General features: G+C 41.9%; 2 protein-coding genes across 6 annotated transcripts in view; one reads left to right on the top strand and one right to left on the bottom strand.

The window, feature by feature from the left end:
- The window catches only part of LOC105025225 (dedicator of cytokinesis protein 2), a 103,360-nt gene that overhangs the window by 11,961 nt on the left and 67,771 nt on the right, over nt 1-23,628 (bottom strand). For both annotated transcript variants that reach the window (XM_029119192.2, XM_010895771.4), the window contains exons 27-31: nt 2,717-2,815; nt 2,548-2,642; nt 1,106-1,184; nt 614-714; nt 435-493 (exon numbers count right to left, since the gene is read on the bottom strand). In XM_029119192.2, the coding sequence (XP_028975025.2) occupies nt 435-493; nt 614-714; nt 1,106-1,184; nt 2,548-2,642; nt 2,717-2,815 (433 nt within the window). The remainder of the gene's footprint in view (nt 1-434; nt 494-613; nt 715-1,105; nt 1,185-2,547; nt 2,643-2,716; nt 2,816-23,628) is intronic.
- LOC105025224 (inhibitory synaptic factor 2A) overlaps nt 16,427-23,628 on the top strand; it is a 76,640-nt gene continuing 69,438 nt past the window's right edge. For 3 of the 4 annotated variants that reach the window (XM_034291991.1, XM_010895767.3, XM_010895769.2), the window contains exon 1: nt 16,427-16,819. The gene's annotated coding sequence lies outside the window, so the exon portion shown is untranslated. The remainder of the gene's footprint in view (nt 16,820-23,628) is intronic. The other variant, XM_010895768.3, reaches the window with a different exon arrangement.

The following is a 23,628-nucleotide window of genomic DNA, read 5'->3' as shown; positions in this document are numbered from 1 at the left end:
TAATAAGCTCGGCTCTAAATGAACAGGGATCATGTAAACCCTAGTGGTGCCTTTCTACTGTACATGAAACACTGAAAACAAACCGATTTCCACTTGGCTACACTTTGCTAACATGTTTGGTATGGCTTCACAAACAGCTTAACTATATCGGGCAACATTGTTTTGAATATGTTTCTTGAGATAGAGATCTTTTGGCCCAATGGTCTATCATAACATCTACTAAATATCTTCCTAATTGGGCAGCGATTTAACTGGAACATGTATTTAGAACAGCATCATTTCCTCTTTGCCCTAGACCCTAGAGTCTAGGCTATTGGTTGCATTTCAGATCAGGGGGTTAGGCTCAAAAAACACACACAAAAGTGTCCCAGAATCGACAACTTTTTTCCTGCACACAACACACACACACATCAAGACACACGCAGGCACATTACCCAGTTTGTACCACATGTCTCGTATGGCGAAACCAATGAGTCTCCTCATGTCTCCATATCTGAAGAGAAAAAACAGCATTCATTTCGGACAAATACAACACATCTGTATTGATTGTAAAAATACTGTGGCATTATTCATGTTGGTAGACAACAATAAAAAGAGAAATGGTTTAATTTACTTTGTCAGGATCTTGTTCCTCTTGGTTGGAGAGAAGTGCTGAAGCTGCAATGACTCCTGGGTAATGAATGCAACGGCCAAATGGAAGTAATTATTCCACAACTACAGAGAGAGACAGAGGGAGGATGGGGAAGAAAAAGAAAGAAAATGTCTATGGATTTTTGGTAGAAGGGAAGTATGAGATGAGATTAAAGCAAGCAAAATAATGTGGATTGTTTATTCTCATCAACGTCTCTCTATCTCACACACACACACACACACATGCTTGTTTTAATATACTTTGAGAACTTTTTTGGATCACAGTTGATTTTCCATTAAAAATGCAATCCTGTCTAACCCCTTACCCTAACCTAACGCAACCTGACCCCAGGTTACCCAGATACCCGTGAGGACATCTGGACCCAAAGAGTACAGCAGTAAACATGCAAACATACACACATACACCCCCCCCCCCCCCCCACACACACACACACACACACATACAAGTACTGACCTGCACTTCAAAGTCATTGTTGTTGAGGAACTTGAGGTTCATGGTGTCAGCGTAGATATTAATTGCTCTGAGAAACACCCTGGCGGAGAGACGGAACATCAGGTCAGTCACGACAGCCAATCCACTTCCGCATCACTGCTTACGTTGAGATGATTGGACATCAATATTCATGGGATCTCAATATTCATACAGTTTCTATAATCACGCCGTCTCATATCTACATGGGACCTGTTACAAATACTCAAGCTAAATGTTAATGATAGCAATTCAATAAGCACTTGATCAATAATAAATTATCATGACAAAATATAATTAGAATGTAAGGCAGCTTTGAAAGCTAACTACATTTATCTGGATTATTGGGAAGTTTCAAAAGTAAAGTTAAACTTTCCCGGTCAGCTTTTTCGCCCGTGTCGCTCTTTTTTAACAGCAATCTATCTTTCTGACCCTGTGAGACACCTGATTGATCCTTCTGTCTGCCTCTGTGTCTTCATTCTTTAGGATACACTCCCTGTTCATCCAAGCCCTGACCCTAGTATCCACTTCTGCTCATCTCTCTCTCAAAGTACCTTTCTCTCTGTGTATTTTCCCATTCCTTCTCTCTCCCTCTCTCTTCAACGTTCTCTTCCTCCCTCTTCCTTCTATCTCCTTTGCTTTTTTACTGTTCGTTCCCCCCTCCCTTTTTTCTCTCTCTCAGATATCGTTGGCCTATATATTTCAGTCTCTCGGCTTTTCTCCTCTCTATTTCCCTCTCCTTCTGTCTCCTCTCACTTTCTGTTTCTCCTTCTGTCTCCTCTCTCTTTCTGTCTCGCGTTCTGTCTGTTTTCCGTTCTGTCTGTTTCCCAGGGCCAGTGTCCTGTTGTGTTGGTCATGTCCATCATGATTGAGGAACTATTATGGACATGGGACATGACCGGTCCTTAAGAAGCAGGCTATCCATCCGTAACAAAAACATCAACAAGACAACTGCTCACTATGGGCCTCATTCAACATCATGGGATGTCAGGGTTTTTGTACTTTAAGAAAACAGTTCATTGTCCAAGCATCACCAGTTATTGATTGTATGAAAAAGGACCAGAATGCCATAGAGCCCTCTGGGTCTACTGTAGAGGTTTTGGGATTTGAACAGGAAAGTGTCATGGAAAACTAGTATTCAAGTTTTGTACTGGAACCTTCTTTTCACATTTTTTGTTCGTAATTAATTAGCCATCTGCTTGTTGCAGATGACTCGTTTGTTTCGGGTGTGTGTCTTCAGTTACTACTTAACAATAACAGTTTCCTGTCACTGAGTACAGTATTCTGCACCATTATCACAGCAGAATAAGGCATAAACCATGACCAAGATGTCTGCTAATGAGAAAAAAAATCGAATTTAAATGTCCTGTGTATGTGTGTGTGTGTGTGTGTGTGTGTATGCATGTGTGCGTGCGTGTGTGTAGTACCTGTTCTGCACCATGATCATGGCCATCCAGTCGGAGGGATAGACATGCTTCCCTATCAGATCCATGAACATCATGAACGTCTCCATCAGAAAGTCCTGCAACACAGTGTATATGAGTGTGTCTGTGTGTGTGTGAATAAGACAGTATGACTGTGTGTGTCAGGTCTCACCACTAGATCTCTGGTGCCTGAAAAGGTCTCCAGGTAAAGTGTGTAGTGTCTGTCATCCATCTGACTCAGAATGGCTGTCATGCAGGCCACCACCCTGGACTGGGAGAGACACAGAAAATACCTTGTTTATTTCACTGCTCAATTCAAGTGAGAGGAGAGAGATATAACCATGACACACTGGAGAGGATCAATTAAAACAGAGCAAATTAGAATGCTACCATGCCCTAAACAAAGATTACAGAGTGCCAGAATATGTGAGCAGTGAGCACTGTAACTGACCCAACACAAACAGACCGATATTTCCCAGAGAATTCCCAAGGAATTTAAGAAAACAAATCCAACATTGATCAATTCCCATATCTTTTACAGAATACTGGCTAATGTACCATCACAGAAGCACAATTTGGGAAGATTTGGGGGTAACACTTTTTTTGAAGGGGTGTGCATAAGAGTGGCATGACACTGTTATGATACTGTCATAGCCATGACATGACACATGAAGGAATCATTATGAACGTTTATGAATGTTGTCATTTGGTGTCATTCAGTTGATTATGTCATTTTTTATGCAAGGTGGACATTGTTTGGGATGTCTTTGTCACATAACCTGTCAGTGGCTTTTTTTTTGACAACATGAAAGTAACCAAGACAACATAATCTGTCATAAACATGGGCCAAATTATCAAACTTGAAGAAACTATTTAGCCATTATTCTTTATGCCATAAAAGGAACTTTGCTTATCCTGACACTGGTGCTCATACTCAGCTTATTGAGCGTTCAATACAAATTTAAAATATGAGTCATAGAGGTAATTGCATTCATGAGTACCTGAAGATTCACCTCAAAATGATAGTAGCCCCACTGGTAAGCCATACGCCATTATAATGGTGTCTTGGGCAGACTTTTCCATGATGTGAAAAAAGTCATCAATGTTTTAAGTTTTTTAGTTTTTTGCAGGAACATATTTTATACTGTAATTTTGTTAATGTTGATGCAGGACATCCATTCATGTAACTAATGGTTTGCATGAACAATAGGCTAAGTAATATAAATTATTCAAGAGATGATATACATAATCCAATTTGTTAATATGTTTACAGTGCAGTAACCATTATTAAAAGGTAGACTGGCTGCTTGCGCCTTCAAATAGGTGTGACATACAAAATGTATGGTCGCATTTGGGGTTGATAAAGAATTTTGAAGGACACTTTTATATTGAAGGACACTTACTACAGTTGGCCTATAGGGGGCAGTTTTGAGGTCGTGTTGCGTTGGTACTGTTAACAATCCAAACACCTGCACGTTCTCGTAACTCTTCAAGGAAAAGCCATGTCTTTCTCATCATACCCATCTTACCCTGTTTTCTAGGTCAGTAAAGTACAAAAGTACACTGGACATTTAGATACAGTTTGATAACTTGCCTGTAAAAGTGTATGTAGAGGGTTGGAAAAGCATGGTAATGTTATGACTATGACAGAGACCCATTTCTATGTAAAATGCTGTGACGGTGGTGCATTACTACTTTACTTGAGGTCAAGAAAAATATTCATGACAATGTTATGAAAGCATTTGACAGTGTTAAAATACTTCATAACATCTTTACGACAAGTCCAAATTGTACCACTGTAGTTGAGGTCCAGGAAAATATTCATGACACAATGATAATGGTCTCATGACAACCAATGCCAAAGCCAACCACATAGGACAGTTGTATTTAATGCTCACACATAAAGCAAAATAGTTTCTTCAAGTTTGATAATCAGGCCTGTTATGACTTGTTTATGACAGGTTATGTTTCTGACTAACCGCGCCACAGCATGGTTTGGCGTTTGCACCGTAGACAACTGGAAGGCCCTGCAAAAGGCTGATACCCAGCTCCCGGCCATCGTAGACCTCCAGCACAAGCGGTGTCTGCATAGGGTGTGTGGCATCATCAGGGACCCTTCACATCCAGGCCACAAACTGTTTCCCCTCCTTCAATCAGGCAGGCGGTACAGGTCTATTCGTTCCCGCACCAGCAGGCTCAGGAACAGTTTCTTTCCATCTGCTGTAACCCTGCTGAACTCTGTGACCCATCACTAACCATATCCACCCTTTGTACTACTGGACTCTGACACTGCCTTGCAAAGTCTGAGGTTTTCAGTTGTTACAGGTACATGTCTACCTCGGGAACCTCATTGCTGCTATCCCTGCATTTCACATGCTACCCTACTCCTTCAATTTCATTGTACTGTACTTGTTCAATTACATCTAATCTAGTCTAATGTTGTCATGATTAATGTCAAGTTTTCATAACAAAGACATTGACAGGTTGTGTTGACTCAGTTAATGTCAAGTTGTCATAACAAAGACATCCCAAACAAGGTCAACCTTGCATAAAAAATGACATAATCAACTGAATGACACCTACTGACAACATTCATAAACGTTCATAATGATTCTTTCTTGTTTCATGTCATGGCTATGACAGTGTCATGACAATGTCATGTCACTCTTATGCACACACCTTCAAATAAAGTGTTACCGATTTGGGCAACCAGTGAAGCACAAACATTTATGCAAGGAAAATATTAGTTTCTTCCCCCTGCCATTCATAACATTTTGCATATTATTACAACACCACACAGCAATTAACAGAATAACATTTAAAATATCTTTACTCCATTTGGAAACTTTTGATAAAAGAGTTTTTGATCGTTTTGTTTGCTTTAGCTAACTATTATCTAAAGCTTTCCAATTTTCCACTTGCTTTGGGAAAGTAAACAAATGTTTCCCATACCCTTTGAATGGGATTTTGTTTCTGCCTCTCTCTCCCAACCTCAACCTTCCCCACTTTCTCTCCATATACCTCTCTTTTTCTTACTCTGTCGTTTTATTTCTCGCCATTCCTCTATGTCTCCATCTCTCTGGTTGGTGGAGATGGAGTGATGAAGTGAAAGTGAATGGGGCCTGACAGATTAGAGAGGGGGAGGGAGAGAGTGACAGATGATACGAGAATATTTGCAGACGGAGAGAAGAACATCATCATTCATGTGGCTGTTTTGTTATGGCTTCTAAGAAGGGGAATGTGTTTGTGTATGTGCAGTCTGCTGTCATTTCACTCACTCCAGGACACTTGAAACATTTCTGGTTGTAACACAATTCATACACAATGGTTTGCATTAAATACATACACTCTCAAACTGAGTGAGATGTGCTGCCAACAGACAACCCATACAACACACACACACACACAACAAGAAGACAAAGTTTTCTCACATGTATCTGGTACCAAGCCAACTGTGCAGTATTGTGATTTCTTTATTCATGTTTCTATGGTGTTTTGTCTTACGTTGTTTACTTAGACACTGCATGAACATGAAGGGTGGAGATGGAGCCTGTTTCTTGGTAACAACTCAAGGTGTGCTTAAGGAAACAGAGGAACTCTGTTAATTGCACTTCCCACCTAGAATACCACTTAATCAATTCTAGACACTAGAACGTTCCGTAGGAATTTTTAACAGTCATTCTCCCAAGGGATTCAAAGCACTTGAAGAATTACACAGAAATGCCTATGCACTCACTACTATAAACTGCTGTGCTCAATTAGTTACATTTTAATTTAAACAAATTTTAAACTGTGTCCCTGAGGCCACTTCCGTTGGGGTTTGACACTTTAGGAGACAAAATTTGACACTCTCCAACACTTTCCTGTGAAATGTCTGAAGTGAACGCACAGTTCGAAACAGTTACAATACTTTTGAACAAGTGCACATTGTTTTTCCGCGGTGGGGGGGCAGACACAACACCCTTCAGACACAACACCCTTTAGACACACCACCCATCACACACACCACCCAGCCAGACACAACACTCTTCAGAAACACCACCCTTCAGACACACCAACCAGCCAGACACAACACTCTTCAGACACACCAACCAGCCAGACACAACACCCAGCCACACACACCACCCTTCAGACACACCAACCAGCCAGACACAACACTCTTCAGACACAACACTCTTCAGACACAACACCCTTCAGACACACCAACCAGCCAGACACAACACTCTTCAGACACACCAACCAGCCAGACACAACACCCAGCCACACACACCACCCTTCAGACACAACCCCCTTCAGACACACCACCGGGTCAGACACACCACCGGGTCAGGTGACATCCCTGTCTGCTAGGGAGTATGGTACGTCTCCCACACGAGTCCATCAGACATGCATTACGTCCCACTCACATCACTGAATCACACACACTCTCCAGGGACTCCAAGTCCCTCAGTCACTCTCACACTGACAATCAATGACCACGCACACATTTATGTACATGCCAACGCTACATCCAATCCTTGCAGCTGTCCCCTGTACATTATGAACACTGATCATTTCATTTCTTATTTCCTGTTTATTAGATTTTTGTGTTTTTATTGTATTTGCAAATGTGCAGTTTGTACTCTGGTGGCCTTTCTCTTCCCTGTTTTATTAAAGAATTTCCAAATGAATTGTTTAGGAGCAGATGAACAAGCATGTCTCCACACCGCAACATCTGCTGTAAAATGTTGTACTTCAAAACAGACATTTATATTCTGCTGCTGTAAGCACGTTGGTTTCTCATCTTTACACTCTGAGAACAGTATCCTGGAGGGCTACCCTTTAGCAATCACCATAGGATCAACTGTTCACTCCCACACACACACACACACACAAACACACACAGACGCTCACCCAGAAACACACGCATGCACAAACACACACACAAACAAAGGTTTAATTATCTATCAAAATGGGCACACCCAAGTCCTAAACCTTACCCTGAACCTTACCCTAACTCTAAGACCTAAAATGTATCCCTGAGCTTAACCTCACCCTAATGCCTAAAGCCCCAAAAAATATTGGTACACACACATATTCACATATGTTGGTGAGAGACACACCGACAGGCAGACAGACAGAGACACAGACAGACACACACACAGACACACAGACACAGACAGACAGACACAGATATGCAGACATAGACAGACAGGCAGACACACATAAACAGACAGAGAGAGACAGACAGGCAATAATAAAGCTTTCTGAACCAAGGATTTATTACACATGTACTAAAACGTCTGACCCAATTAACTACAGAGGCATATCTGTTAGTAACTATGGAAAGGTTTTTCGTGGCATAATTAATGACAGAATCCAGGCTTTCTTAAAAGAACAAAAAGTCTTAAGAGAAACCCAAATTGGATTCCTCCCCAAAAACCGAACAACAGACAATATACATACCCCTAAAGGATTATTAGGAAGACCATACTAATACTGTGTTTGACCCCCTTTCGCCTTCAGAACTGCCTTAATTCTACGTGGCATTGATTCAACAAGGTGCTGAAAGCATTCTTTAGAAATGTTGGCCCATATTGATAGGATAGCATCTTGCAGTTGATGGAGATTTGTGGGATGCACATCCAGGGCACGAAGCACCTGTTCCACCACAGCCCAAAGATGCTCTATTGGGTTGAGATCTGGTGACTGTGGGGGCCATTTCAGTACAGTGAACTCATTGTCATGTTCAAGAAACCAATTTGAAATGATTCAAGCTTTGTGACATGGTGCATAATCCTGCTGGAAGTAGCCATCAGAGGATGGGTACATGGTGGTCATAAATTGATGGACATGGTCAGAAACAATGCTCAGGTAGGCTGTGGCATTTAAACGATGCCCAATTGGCACTAAGGGGCCTAAAGTGTGCCAAGAAAACATCCCCAACACCATTACACCACCACCACCAGCCTGCACAGTGGTAACAAGGCATGATGGATCCATGTTCTCATTCTATTTACGCCAAATTCTGACTCTACCATCTGAATGTCTCAACAGAAATCGAGACTCATCAGACCAGGCAACATTCTTCCAGTCTTCAACTGTCCAATTTTGGTGAGCTCGTGCAAATTGTAGCCTCTTTTTCCTATTTATAGTGGAGATGAGTGGTACCCGGTGGGGTCTTCTGCTGTTGTAGCCCATCCACCTCAAGGTGGCTTCACAAATGCTTTGCTGCATACCTCGGATGTAATGAGTGATTATTTCAGTCAAAGTTGCTCTTCTATCAGCTTGAATCAGTCGGCCCATTCTCCTCTGACCTCTAGCATCAACAAGGCATTTTCGCCCACAGGACTGCCGCATTCCTAGATGTTTTTCCCTTTTCACACCATTCTTTGTAAACCCTAGAAATGGTTGTGCATGAAAATCCCAGTAACTGAGCAGATTGTGAAATACTCAGACCGGCCCGTCTGGCACCAACAACCATGCCACGCTCAAAATTGCCTAAATCACCTTTCTTTCCCATTCTGACATTCAGTTTGGAGTTCAGGAGATTGTCTTGACCAGGACCACACCCCTAAATGCATTGAAGCAACTGCCATGTGATTGGTTGATTAGATAATTGCATTAATGAGAAATTGAACAGGTGTTCCTAATAATCCTTTAGGTGAGTGTATATATACACTTCACACCTTGATCAAAAAACCTGTCCATGAAACAAAAAAAGGGAAAAATATTTGCCTGTTTCATAGACTTTAAAAAATACTTTGATTCAATATGGCATGAGGGTATGTTCTAAAAACTCTTTCAAATTGGTGTAAGAGGAAAGGTTTATGATGTAATAAAAGTTGTATGTGTGAAGAAAACAAATGTTGTGTAAAAGTAGAAAACAAAAGAACGGAATTCTTTAGTCAGGATAGAGGAGTGAGACAAGGTTGCAATCTCAGTCCAACCTTGTTCAATATTTATCTAAATGAACTGGCTACTAAATTGGAGCTATCTACATCTTAGGGACTCTCACTTGATGCTTATAACTTCATTATATTGTCACCAACAGAAGAGCATCTACAACAGAGTCTGTCATTACTAGACCAGAACTGTAAGGATTGGGCAGTATCAATAAATCTGGAAGAAAACCAAGTAATAATCTTTCAGAAAAAGTCCAGATCTCAGGAGAGTAGATATCATTTCACCCTGGGAGAAAAGATGGTGCAACCCTCCACCTGTTATATTTACCTACAGTTGGTCTGACTGTAAGTTAATCTGGACGTTTTGACATGGACATACATTCTCTAACAGAGAAAACACACAGAGCATATTTTGCAATTGGAAAGACAATATATAAACTTAGCCCCGCAATTAGAATTTAGATTGTCATATCTCCAATCCTTTTGCATGGCACCAAAATCTGGGGTCTCCTTAACTTAACAATTTAAATGGTATATCTTGGGGCTCAAGCCCGACTGAAATTTTACACCTGGAATTAGGTAAAAATATTCTTGGTTTTAGGGCAGAACTTGGGAGATTCACCTGAGCACTCCATATTGAGAAAAGAGACACTACATTTTGGACTCACCTAACACAATGTGATCCAGAATATTATCATCAAAATGCATTCATGTACAAACACAACAACCCTGAGAGTGACCCTTTAAAGCAGTTGGCCCAGAAGCAACAGCTAAATCCAAAAATTAGACATTCAGTAACAAAACTCTAACAAATTCTAATCTCTATCCATAATGTTGACACTAACTATTGGAAAAATGTAATCAAATGTAATCAAAATCTTCAATGTTACCAAATTCTAAATAGAGATATCAAGTTAGCACAACACCTTGTAAACATCAAGGAATATACAAAAGGAAAGCTACTAACAATGTAAAGACTCAGTGACCATAGCCTGGCTATAGAGACAGGACTCAGTGACCATAGCCTGGCTATAGAGACAGGACTCAGTGACCATAGCCTGGCTATAGAGACAGGACTCAGTGACCATAGCCTGGCTATAGAGACAGGACTCAGTGTCCATAGCCTGGCTATAGAGACAGGACTCAGTGACCATAGCCTGGCTATAGAGACAGGACTCAGTGACCATAGCCTGGCTATAGAGACAGGACTCAGTGACCATAGCCTGGCTATAGAGACAGGACTCAGTGACCATAGCCTGGCTATAGAGACAGGACGGCATAAAAAACATGGGTGGTCAGAGAAGAGAGATTTTGGAAACACTGTGTTTCAAGAGAAGTTGAAAATGAACAGCACTTCCCACTCCACTGCTCTAACCATGAGTCAATTAGAGATATATTTTCTTGAAATTTATTGTTAGATTTATGTAACTATCTGCTGAGAATGTGCCTTCTCTTGGCTGAAAATGTTGAAACAATAGACCTGGCAGCTGAGTATGTCCTGAACTGTCATTACAAAAGATAAACAATAGCACCCATAATGTAAATTTTTTGTTATTGTTATTTATTTTTATTCTATGTGAAATTGTCAAAATTATTTGGTATACATTATATATTTATTTTGCTTTTGCTTTTATATTTTCATTGTATTTATTTATGTACTGTTACACTATTGCTACCTAAACATGTTTGCTTTGGCAACATTGACAATTATCCATTCATGCCAATAAAGCACCAATTGAACTGAATTGAGACAGACAGGCAGACTGAGAGAGACAGACAGGCAGAGACAGACAGACAGTGTCTGGTGGTTACATAATGATATTATTGGTTTGTCAGCACTATGAGCAGTGTGCTGATTCCTCTATCCACCCTGATAGAACATGACACCAGACACTCTATCAAGACTCTATCTAGTTCATCTGTACTCCCCCTTTCCTCCCTCCCTCCCTCCCTCCCTCCCTCCCTCCCTCCATCCCCTTCTCTGCTCTTTCTCTGATTAGAAAATGGATTGTATACTCGCAGTGTTGACTGTGACACTTCTGCTAACCCAACCGATGGGCGCACACACACACACACACACACACACCCAAACAAACAGAGATAAATACAAGCACACAATCAGACACTCCCACTCAGGCACAAACCCACCAACACACACACAAATAGACACAAACACACACCCACACCCAGGACTGCAAACAACCAATCACAGTGTGTGTAGAATGTCCAAAAACTTCATTTTTCTGTGTAGAAGGCCCTTCTCGGCTTTAGAACTTTTAGAAGTTGCCTGTGGTACTGATGCCCAGGTAGGTGTCATTCTCTGTGGTACTGATGTTCAGGCCCAGGTAGACATGTGATTGGGTGTTCAATTGACATGTGATTGTGTGTTCAGTGGACATGTGATTGTGTGTTCAGTAGACATGCGATTGTGTGTTCTGTAGACATGTGATTGTGTGTTCAGTAGACATGCGATTGTGTGTTCAGTAGACATGTGATTGTGTGTTCAGTAGACATTAGATTGGGTGTTCAATAGACATGTGATTGTGTGTTCAGTAGACGTGATTGTGTGTTCAGTAGACATGTGATTGTGTGTTCAGTAGACATGTGATTGTGTGTTCAGTAGACATGTGATTGTGTGTTCAGTAGACATGTGATTGGGTGTTCAATAGACATGTGATTGTGTGTTCAGTAGACGTGATTGTGTGTTCAGTAGACATGTGATTGTGTGTTCAGTAGACATGCGATTGTGTGTTCAGTAGACGTGATTGTGTGTTCAGTAGACATGTGATTGTGTGTTCAGTAGACGTGATTGTGTGTTCAGTAGACATGTGATTGTGTGTTCAGTAGACATGTGATTGTGTGTTCAGAAGACGGGATTGTGTGTTCAGTAGACATGTGATTGTGTGTTCAGTAGACATGCGATTGTGTGTTCAGTAGACATGTGCTTGTGTGTTCAGTAGACATGTGATTGTGTGTTCAGTAGATGGGATTGTGTGTTCAGTAGACATGTGATTGTGTGTTCAGTAGACGGGATTGTGTGTTCAGTAGACATGTGAGTGTGTGTTCAGTAGACGTGATTGTGTGTTCAGTAGACATGTGATTGTGTGTTCAGTAGACATGTGATTGTGTGTTCAGTAGACAGGATTGTGTGTTCAGTAGACATGTGATTGTGTGTTCAGTAGGGTGTGGCTGGGTGCTGCAGACCCCTGCCAATTCATTGATTAAAATGTTGAAAGAAGCAGGGCTCAAGCTCCCCCATCTCATTTCCTGCACACCGACAGTCCACCAGGATACAGTGAGTGAGTGTTGGGGGGTCAGTTCATTGGCCTACATCCCTGTAATTGGTTTACTCTGAGGAATTAACCCTGTCCTCAATCTCTATTGCTATCCTCTAGCACACACAAAACTACACACATACACACATTCACACATATACACACCACAAGGTCACACACACAAACATATGTGGACCGTATGACACATGTTTATGTACACATGAAGGCAACGGACCTCTGCACATAGAGTGGAGTGGACACAGAGTGGGCACACAGAGTGGACACAGCTCTGGTCCTGCCCAGGTTCTTATGTAACTGCTGACAGATTATTGAAAAAGCAGCACACTGATGCTCGGCCAGGGCTTACCTCACATCCCACCCTCACGTCCTGGTTCTCCCTCAAACTGTCTCTCACAAACTAAAATCAAGAGAGAGGGGAAAGTAAAGAGACAGAAAGACAGAGAGCCAGACAAGAATACAAAGATAGAATGCAGAGCACACACACACACTCTCACAGGTGATCTGAGACTGACAGTCATGCACCAAGACATGCAATCAACCGCACCGCAGGACAGAAGAGGTCCATCTTGTCATTCTATTCCCTCTGCAACTTTCTCTTCTTTCTACTCTCCCTCAGCGTTCTACTTCCCTCAGTGTTCTCCTTCCCTCAGTGTTCTCCTTCCCTCAGTGTTCTCCTCTCCCTCAGTGTTCTCCTGTCCCTCTGTGTTCTCCACTCCCTCAATTTCCTCCTTCCCCTCAGTGTTCTCCTTCCCTCAGTGTTCTCCTCTTCCTCAGTGTTCTCCTCTCCCTCAGTATCTTCCTTCCCCACAGTGTTCTCGTCACCCTCAGTGTTCTCGTCTCCCTCAGTTTCCTCCTTCCCCACAGAGTTCTCGTCTCCCTCAATGTTCTCCTTCCCCTCAGGTGAGAAGTCATTATTGGACTTTGAGCTTTTATTTTTCATCTTTCTAAATTAGAAGACTTTAAAATGAGTCTCTCAGATGCCGGAGGCTTTAGGAGAACACACAGACGCGAATGCACACACACACACACACACACACACACTCTGCTCTGCCACCTGGGTTTCTTAGTGTTGATGAAGGAGGATGAGGGAGAGATGGAATGAGCCACAGGGATGTAGAGAGAGAGAGAAAGAGAGGGAGGGATGGTGGGAGAGAGGCGGGGTAGGAGCTGAGTAGGACTAGATAGGAGCAGTGTAATTAGGCGGTGTTGTGTGCATGTCAGAGTCTAACGATTAGACAGATCAATGACTTCACAGCTGAGCGTCCCTCACAACGTCTCTCAATGTCTCACCGTCAGGTACAAAAAGATCTAACAACCATGTCTAGCACCCTGACAGATGGAGAGAGGGAGAGAGGAGGGAGGAGGAGAGGGGCATAAGATGGGTGGAAAGGTGGCGGCGGAGGATGGGATGGGAAGGGGAGAGAGGGATGAGGGGAGGGGGGAAAGAGGGGGTAAAAGGGTGAGGAGAGGATGAGAGGGAAAGAGTGGCAGGAGAAGGGGGGCTGGGGGGGATTGGGGAAGACGGACGCTAACAACAGGGAGTCTGATGAGAAAAATAAGAATAAGATTCAGACACATTAAACCATTAAAAGTACATCCCTCCTCTACAGTCCTCTCATTCTCTCCCTCCCTCCCCCTCCCTCTCTCCCCTTATCCTCGTCCTCTTCTCATCACAACATCCTCCGAAACAAATTACTGAGAGCTTAGAGAGAGCAAACACTCATCGCCCACCACACCGTGTGTTTTTCTCTCTGCACGCACACATGCACACACATGCACACACACATGCACACACACACATGCACACACATGCACACACACACATGCACACACACACCCAGCATTTAGGGTTTTACAATCCTTGTGGTGACACAAAAAGCATTCCCATTCAAAATTCCCTTAACTCTTAAATGCAAATAGATACGTTGACCATAAATCTAACTCTCATAACTCTGTTTTTCCTCATGGGGATTGAAGCTAAATTTCCCCTGATGTTGAATAATTATTTATTCCTTATTTACTATCATTGTGGGGATTTTCCTTCCATGTACAGCATAACAAGAAAACAATAACACACATGAATATTCCCCATCGCATCTCAGCAGAGGTCAAATGAAACAAGGTGAATGGACAACTTTTCTGTGCCCATACATCACTGGTTATTTTAGGTAAAGGTCAGAATGTCCAGATACACACTATTACCTGGCATTCAGAGGGAACACACACACACACACAAATAACACACACACATACAGACACACACACACACAACATGCAAATACAAAACATTCTAATAAATCAGTGATTATACAAGGGAATATCGACAAATAGAAAAGCAATTAAATATAAACCCAAACCCATGCAGGTGAACCATTCAACAAGTTGACCTCTACTTTAATCTCTTGTTTTTGCTCTGTGCATCCATCTCACTCTGTTCTTCTATCTCTCCATCTAACTTTCTCCGTTCTTCTATCCCTCCATCCATCTCTCTTTATCTGTGGTTTATTTTCCCCTGCCCTTCAATCTTTAACTAATTGCATATTGTTACAACACTTAATATAACAGTTTAAACTTCTGCATGTGTACTGTAGGCTTAGCATTTCTAATTATTTATGTTTGTTCTGTTTGTTTGAGTGAAAGAGAGATGGAGGGAGGTGGAGAGAGAGGGAGTGAGAAAGAGAGAGAGTGAGATGGAGGGAGGGAGTCCTAAATAGCTTCTCAGACACTTGAGACCCAAGAAACAGATGTGAAAAGACCTTGAAAAGACAGAGAGAGAGAGAGAGAGAGAGAGAGAGAGAGAGAGGGGAGAGAGATAAAAGTGGGGAGAGAGGTAGAATCGGGGGAAAGTGGGACAGTATGACAAGTCCAGACATGAGTAAGAGAACACGTAACACCATTCTGATGATAGATATGAAAAGATATAGGTTGAAATTTAGATTCAGAAATGCAGAAACAGAATTATAAAAAGAAGAAAAATTCAAATGAATAGATATAGATGGACATAAAAAATGGATTTAGAAAGATATGTAGATACAGAAATATAAATACAAAATCATAGATAAAGAAAGATATAAAGAAACATAAATAAAGATTTATGACGATAGATACAGCAGGAGAGAAAATAAATTTAGATACTGTGAACATATAGAAATATAGTTATAGATAGAGATAAACAAATAGCTATAGATATAAACAGAAAATATAGATAAAGAGATACAGAGACACTGAGTGAGAAGGAGAGAGAGTATATATGAACAGACAAATAGGTAAAAAAAATCAATAGAAAATAGTGCGTATTAGTGTGTATGTGTGTTTGCACGCACGTGTGCACGACTGGGTGTGTGTGTGTGTGTGTGCACCCATTAGTGTGAGTGTGTATCAACACCCTTGGCCAGAATCCCAGGAGCAGGGACCTATGTGATGCTGCCAGCCAAACGTTCGGGTTGGTCTGATCAGCTCTGCCACCAGCAGCCAATAGAGTCCCTGACACAACACATAACACCAGCGAAACAAGGACACACACTGGATTAACACAAGAGCGAGAGAGAGAGGGGGGGAGGGGGGAGAGAGAGTGGAAGGGAAGCGAGAGGATAGGAGGGAGTGGGGAGTGGGTGAGTGAGGAGGTGCAGAGGAAGAGAGAAAGGAAGGAGACAGAGAGAGGGGGTCAGCAGAGGGAGACAGCATAGAACGAGAAAGGAGACAAAAAGAGATAGAGGAAGAGAGGGAGTGAGAGGGAAAGAGAGTGAGACTGAAAGAGAGAAGGGGTGAGTGAGAGAGAGAGAGAGAGCGAGAGGGAGAGTTACAGGCAGAGGATCACTTAGAGCAGCGAAGCGCAGTAGTGAACAATACCCAGAAAGAGAAAGAAAGAAAGAAAGAGAGAGAGAGAGAAGGGAAGTGCTGGACTAACACAGACTGAAGGAGATAGAGAAAGGAGAAGAGGACAGAAGAGGAGTGGATGGCAGCGGATGAAGAGGAGGATTGGATGGGAACGGTGGATGGAGTGGAGGTGAGTGAGGAAGAGAAGGATGAAGAACCGTAGTTACAGAAGAGTAAGGAGTAGACGGCTCGGAGACGCCGGACGCCAGATAGACTTTGGTAGGGAAGCTTCACTACACACACACACACACACACACACACCCCTGAGTGGCTGTATTTTGTTGTTAGTTCGATGGGGTGTGTTTGTTGGGACGTGTTTGTTGGGGCGCGTTTGTTGGGGTGTGTTTGTTGGGCAGTGTGTAAGTGCCTTTTAGCACAGAGTATTACACTGAGAGTTCTTGTTGGTTGTCCTGCCGTGGTGGTTTGGTCTAGCCAAGTGTCAAGGCAGAGTGAGTTTCTATTTGTCTCTGCAATCACTGAGAGAGACTTTGATCCCTCAAGTGTGTGTGTCCTATGTGATTGTGCTGTACTCTGGAAGGTGAGTAATCCTATCCATCTGTCACTGTAGGCTTTGATGCAGTCTGCTATTGCATGCTGTGTGTGTGATTCGTGTGTGCGTGGTCACATGTGTGTGTGTGTGTCTCATGCAGCATTTATTCCCACTTTGGCAATGCTTTTAACCTATCATTGTGGGGAGTGTGATTCTGTGTGCAAATGTCTGTCTGTGCATGTGAATGTGTGTATTTCCAGTCAGCCTGTAGTGTTTTGAAGCTGTGTTAACGTTATACATCCGCTTTTTTAAAGCTGTGTTGACGTTATACATCCACTGTTTTAAAGCTGTGTTAACGTTATACATCCACTGTCTTAAAGCTGTGTTAATGTTATACATCCACTGTCTTAAAGCTGTGTTAACGTTATACATCCACTGTTTTAAAGCTGTGTTAACGTTATACATTCACTGTTTCAAAGCAGTGTTAACGTTATACATCCACTGTCTTAAAGCTGTGTTAATGTTATACATTCACTGTTTTAAAGCTGTGTTAACGTTAAACATTCACTGTTTTAAAGCTGTGTTAAAATTATACATTTAGTGTTTTAAAGCTGTGTTAACGTTATACATATACTGTTTTAAAGCTGTGTTAATATTATACATATACTATTTTAAAATTGTGTTAACGTTATACATCTACTTTTGTAAACCTGTGTTAACGTTATACAACTACTATTTAAAAGATGTGTGTTACTTTTGTACCTCTACTGCATGCTACTTTTACAGTTCGACTTTTTGTGTATTATTTTGCTGGTTTAAAGATGTGTGCTACTTTTATACATTTACTGATTTAAAGATGTGTGTTACTTTATTACATCTATTGTTTTCAAGATATGCATTACTTTTATACATCTACTGTTTTCAAGATTTGTGTTACTTTAATACATCCACGGATTTATAGATGTGTGTTACTTTTCAATCTCCACTGTTTTAGAGCTTTGTGTTATTTTTACAGCCCAACTTTTTAAAGCTTTGTGTTACTTTTATACATCCGCTGTTTTAACGATGTTTTACTGTTACATCTCCACTGTTTTGACAATGTGTGTTACTGTTATATCTCCACTGTTTTAAAGATGTGTGTTACTGTTATATCTCCACTGTTTTAAAGCTGTGTGTCACTGTTATATCTCCACTGTTGTAAAGCTGTGTCACTGTTATATTGCCATTGATTAAAATATGTGTTACTGTATATCTCCACTGTTTTAAAGCTGTGTGTCACTGTCATATCTCCACTGTTTTAAAGATGTGTCACGGTTATATCGCCATTGATTAAAAGATGTGTGTCACTGTTATATCTCCACTGTTTTAAAGCTGTGTCACTGTTATATTGCCATTGATTAAAATATGTGTTACTGTATATCTCCACTGTTTTAAAGCTGTGTGTCACTGTCATATCTCCACTGTTTTAAAGATGTGTCACGGTTATATCGCCATTGATTAAAAGATGTGTGTCACTGTTATATCTCCACTGTTTTAAAGCTGTGTGTCACTGTTATATCTCCACTGTTTTAAAGCTGTGTGTCACTGTTATATCTCCACTGTTGTAAAGCTGTGTCACTGTTATATTGCCATTGATTAAAATATGTGTTACTGTATATCTCCACTGTTTTAAAGCTGTGTGTCACTGTCATATCTCCACTGTTTTAAAGATGTGTCACTGTCATATCTCCACTGTTTTAAAGATGTGTCACTGTTAAATCGCCATTGATTAAAAGATGTGTGTCACTGTTACATCTCCACTGTTTTAAAGCTGTGTGTCACTGCTATATCACCCCTGTTTTAAAAATGTGTGTTAATGTTATATCTCCATTGTTTTAAAGCCGTGTGTTACTGTAATATCTCCATTGTTCAAAAGATGTGTTACTGTTATATCTCCACTGTTTTAAAGCTGTGTGTCACTGTTATATTGCCACTGTTTTAAAGATGTGTGTTACTGTTATATTGCCACTGTTTTAAAGATGTGTGTTACTGTTATATTGCCACTGTTTTAAAGATGTGTGTTACTGTTATATTGCCACTGTTTTAAAGATGTGTGTTACTGTTATATTGCCACTGTTTTAAAGATGTGTGTTACTATTATATCTCCACTAAGATAACCAGTGAAAGTTAAGACTCTGTCCCTACATCTGTTGCTACAAGTAGCTGCCTATAGTTCATGTTCACACAGGTCTAAGCCAAATGTGAGTGTTCAGAACAAAACAAATGTTACTTAACACAATCTTTGTAAACAACAGGTTTAGACAAATAGGTGTAGCCTAACAAACGTAAAAATTACCAGGTAGAGACTGCTGACAAGTATTTCAAACAGTGTTGAGAGAAAAACTCTGAGAAAATCATAATAGTGACAAAGATAACGAAATAGCTAAGCTACATTCAGGTAGTGCCATTACTGAGTCAACGTGAGCTAGTTGGGGTTTATATATATCTATGGAGCTAAGGTGACTAGGCAACTGGATGGACATGTGAGGAATGGAAAGTGTGTGTGTTTGTGCAGTCAGTGTGCATGTGTGCACATGTTATCGGTGAATAAGGGTGTTTCTCCCTGTGTGGATGAAGTTCAGTGTGTGCACATAGTCTGTATGGAAAGGTTAGTGCCACGAAGGGGGGACATGAGGACTGTCCGGGCAGACACTGAGTAAACATTCTGCAGTCACGGTTTAACCATATTTACGGCTCGGGGGTATAAGCTGTGCAATAGAACGCCGGTTCTACACAGGAAGAACAAGCGGTGTTGCAGCCAGTCAACATCAGCCTACCGAGGGGGAGGAGACACACTGACATGCCCTCATCACAGCAGCGCGTGTGTGTGTGTGTGTGTGTGTGGACCATGTTAATTACTCTGAGATGTGAACACAGAGGAACTTAAGCTCCAGTTAAGCCCAGCGGATGCGGATGTGGCCCATCCATTTCTCTGTTCTCCACGATCGGTCACAGCCGGCTGACATTGAGGGAGACGGTGTTATCCTGGCTCCACACCGCCAGGTCTCTGACCTCCTCTCAGGCCAACCGACCACAGTCAGCCAACCTCGACGCTGGGGTTGGAGTCATGAATGGCCACGCAGGCCCTCACCAGGTTGGCCATTTAGAGTGGCTTCATCTGTGGATGCTTGGGCGGCATGGATACTGGCCTGGGTCCAAAGTTATCAGGACGACGGTATCAAAGTGATACCAGCCTGGAAAGGCGTTTCAATGCTCCAGATGCGATTGCCACTGGACAAGAGTCATTCGTTTGCCGTGGCATCGCGGGGCACAGGAATTATTGCGGTGTGTTTAAAGCGAGTTTGTGGCTTTGAGCAGGCTGGGTCAGTGAGGGGATAAAGATGTCAGTGAAAACAAGATCCAGCTGGTCTGCTCGCGCTCTGAGGCGTCTCTCTGGTATTCCCCGTGGTCATGTGGCTTTGCCAAGGCGAACCTGTTTAAAATCATCCTCACATCAGCCAGAGCCCAAAGCGGTCTGGAACAACGAGCGCTCTGGTGCATGGGTTCAGCATTACTTGTCTCAGAATGAGCATATGTGGCAGGTAGCCTAACAGTTACAGTATCTGACTAGTAACCAATTGAGGTTGCTTGATTGAATCTCTGAACTGCCAAGCTAAAAGATCTGTCGCTCTGTCCTTGAGCAAGGCATTTAACCAATTTAAAAGCTAAAATGCAAATGTTTAATGTAGTCCTACGTTTCTGGCTGAGTAGTACATAGCCACGGTAGGGATGATGTCATCGATTCACTTGACAATTAATTTGCAGACTGTTTAGTAAACTCCACAAAAGTTACAGAGTAAAATAAAAACAGTAACATAACAGTAATACCATCCAGTCTGTTGTGAAATAGTCCTGTAGATTAGTGTCTGCTTCATCCAACATCTTCTGTATTGAGCACATCACTGGTACTTCCTGTTTGAGTTTTAGTTGTAGGTAGGAAGCAGGTGTATGGAATTATAGTCTTATTTGGCAATGGCATGTGGGGAAAGTCTTATTTTGGAAGTGATATAAAGGTTTTGTAAGCTCAATATGCCCAGTTGACATCTAGATAAAATGTGGTAAAACAGATTTCAGGTTTCTGCGTCGGAGGACTCCCTATACTGTACTTTATATACATCTCACCCTGGACGGCTCTTTACCTCTCACTGACAGGGTTCTGAGTGCCAGCTTCAGTTTGAAGTTTTTTTAATGCAAACTCTCTTAGTAGATGTTCTGGTCTGCCGATCATTACCATGTAATCTGATCACTCCAGGCTTCAGATCAGATTTAATATTAGATGACGGAGCAGAGAAATAAAGCCAGATTCTATGTAGGTTTTATCGTCTTCCTTCGGGCAGAACTCGGTGAAGTATAGAATATTTTCGTGCATCCTTTACAAGTTGTAGGGAATAAGGCTGGTCTGAAGTTTAGCAGTACATCCTGGGCCACAGAGTCATCAAAGTTGCAGTCAGAAACCAGATCAAAGTGAGATCAATGTTTGATTTAGAGAAAATCTTATCATTGGAAATGGTGGCATAGACATTCAGTAAAAAAGTTAAGCTCAGCATAAAAGCTCAACATCAGCTCCAGCAACACATGACATATACTGTGTGTATGTGTGTGCGCGTGTTATGTAGGACACATGTACCCCATTCATATGTTTATGTGTGTATGTACACTCACCTAAAGGATTATTAGGAACACCTGTTCAATTTCTCATTAATGCAATTATCTAATCAACCAATCACATGGCAGTTGTTTCAATGCATTTAGGGGTGTGGTCCTGGTCAAGACAATCTCCTGAACTCCAAACTGAATGTCAGAATGGGAAAGAAAGGTGATTTAAGCAATTTTGAGCGTGGCATGGTTGTTGGTGCCAGACAGGCCGGTCTGAGTATTTAACAATCTGCTCAGTTACTGGGATTTTCTCGCACAACCATTTTTAGGGTTTACAAAGAATGGTATGAAAATGGAAAAACATCCAGTATGCGGCAGTCCTGTGGGCGAAAATGCCTTGTTGATGCTAGAGGTCAGAGGAGAATGGGCTGACTGATTCAAGCTGATAGAAGAGCAACTTTGACTGAAATAACCACTCGTTACAACCGAGGTATGCAGCAAAGCATTTGTGAAGCCACAACACGCACAACCTTGAGGCGGATGGGCTACAACAGCAGAAGACCCCACCGTGTACCACTCATCTCCACTACAAATGGGGAGCTCACCAAAATTGGACAGTTGAAGACTGGAAGAATGTTTCCTGGTCTGATAAGTCTCGATTTCTGTTGAGACAGAATTTCGCATAAACAGAATGAGAACATGGATCCATCATGCCTTGTTACCACTGTGCAGGCTGGTGGTGGTGGTGTAATGGTGTGGGGGATGTTTTCTTGGCACACTTTAGGCCTCTTAGTGCCAATTGGGCATCGTTTAAATGCCACGGCCTACCTGAGCATTGTTTCTGACCATGTCCATCCCTTTATGACCACCATGTACCCATTCTCTGATGGCTACTTCCAGCAGGATAATGCACCATGTCACAAAGCTTGAATCATTTCAAATTGGTTTCTTGAACATGACAATGAGTTCACTGTACTGAAATGGTCCCCACAGTCACCAGATCTCAACCCAATAGAGCATCTTTGGGATGTGGTGGAACGGGAGCTTCGTGCCCTGGATGTGCATCCCACAAATCTCCATCAACTGCAAGATGCTATCCTATCAATATGGGTCAACATTTCTAAAGAATGCTTTCAGCACCTTGTTGAATCAATGCCACGTAGAATTAAGGCAGTTCTGAAGGCGAAAGGCGGTCAAACACAGTATTAGTATGGTGTTCCTAATAATCCTTTAGGTGAGTGTATATGAGCCTATTATCATGCATGTGTGGTCACTGTTCCATTATGCACACATCACTTTAGCTGCTTTACTACCGCAAAGTCCAAAGCATTCATACACTGATGGAATGAAGTAGACAGATAGACAGACAGAAAAAGAGAGAGAGAGAAGTGAAGTAGACAAAAAGCGATAGAGAGAGAAATAGAGACAGCGATAGAAATAGGGTCGAGACGAGAATGACACACAGGCAGACAGACAGGCAAGTAGACAGGCAGACAGACAGGAAGACACACAGGGGATTGGAGTAGAAACAGGCAGACAGGTCAGCAGACAGACAGACACAAAGAGAGACAGACAGGAAGACAGATACAGCACAGAGGAGGAGGGGAATCAAGATGGACAGCACAGAGGGAGGAGAAGAGGAAGTTGATTTAGCATTATATAAAGTGAGCTAGAGAAATGGTGATGGTTAATCAATAGGTTATGACAAATTCCATGCATTTAGGACTGAACAGGCTTTCCTTGAGAGGAGAGGAGCAGGAGGATGGTGAGACAGATGAGGAGGGAAACAAATAGCAGGGGATGAGACCCAAAAGGAGAAAAGCTGAGGAAGTGCCAGAGGGATAAATAGGAAAAAAACAAAAGAAATGTTTGTGTGAATTGTCTTGCGTGCAATGTGTGTATG

This window comes from Esox lucius, chromosome 4 (genome assembly GCF_011004845.1).
Source record: "Esox lucius isolate fEsoLuc1 chromosome 4, fEsoLuc1.pri, whole genome shotgun sequence".
Lineage (NCBI taxonomy): Eukaryota > Metazoa > Chordata > Actinopteri > Esociformes > Esocidae > Esox > Esox lucius.
Note: the sequence above shows the minus strand (reverse complement) of the source record. Positions and strands in the feature narration are given on the sequence as shown.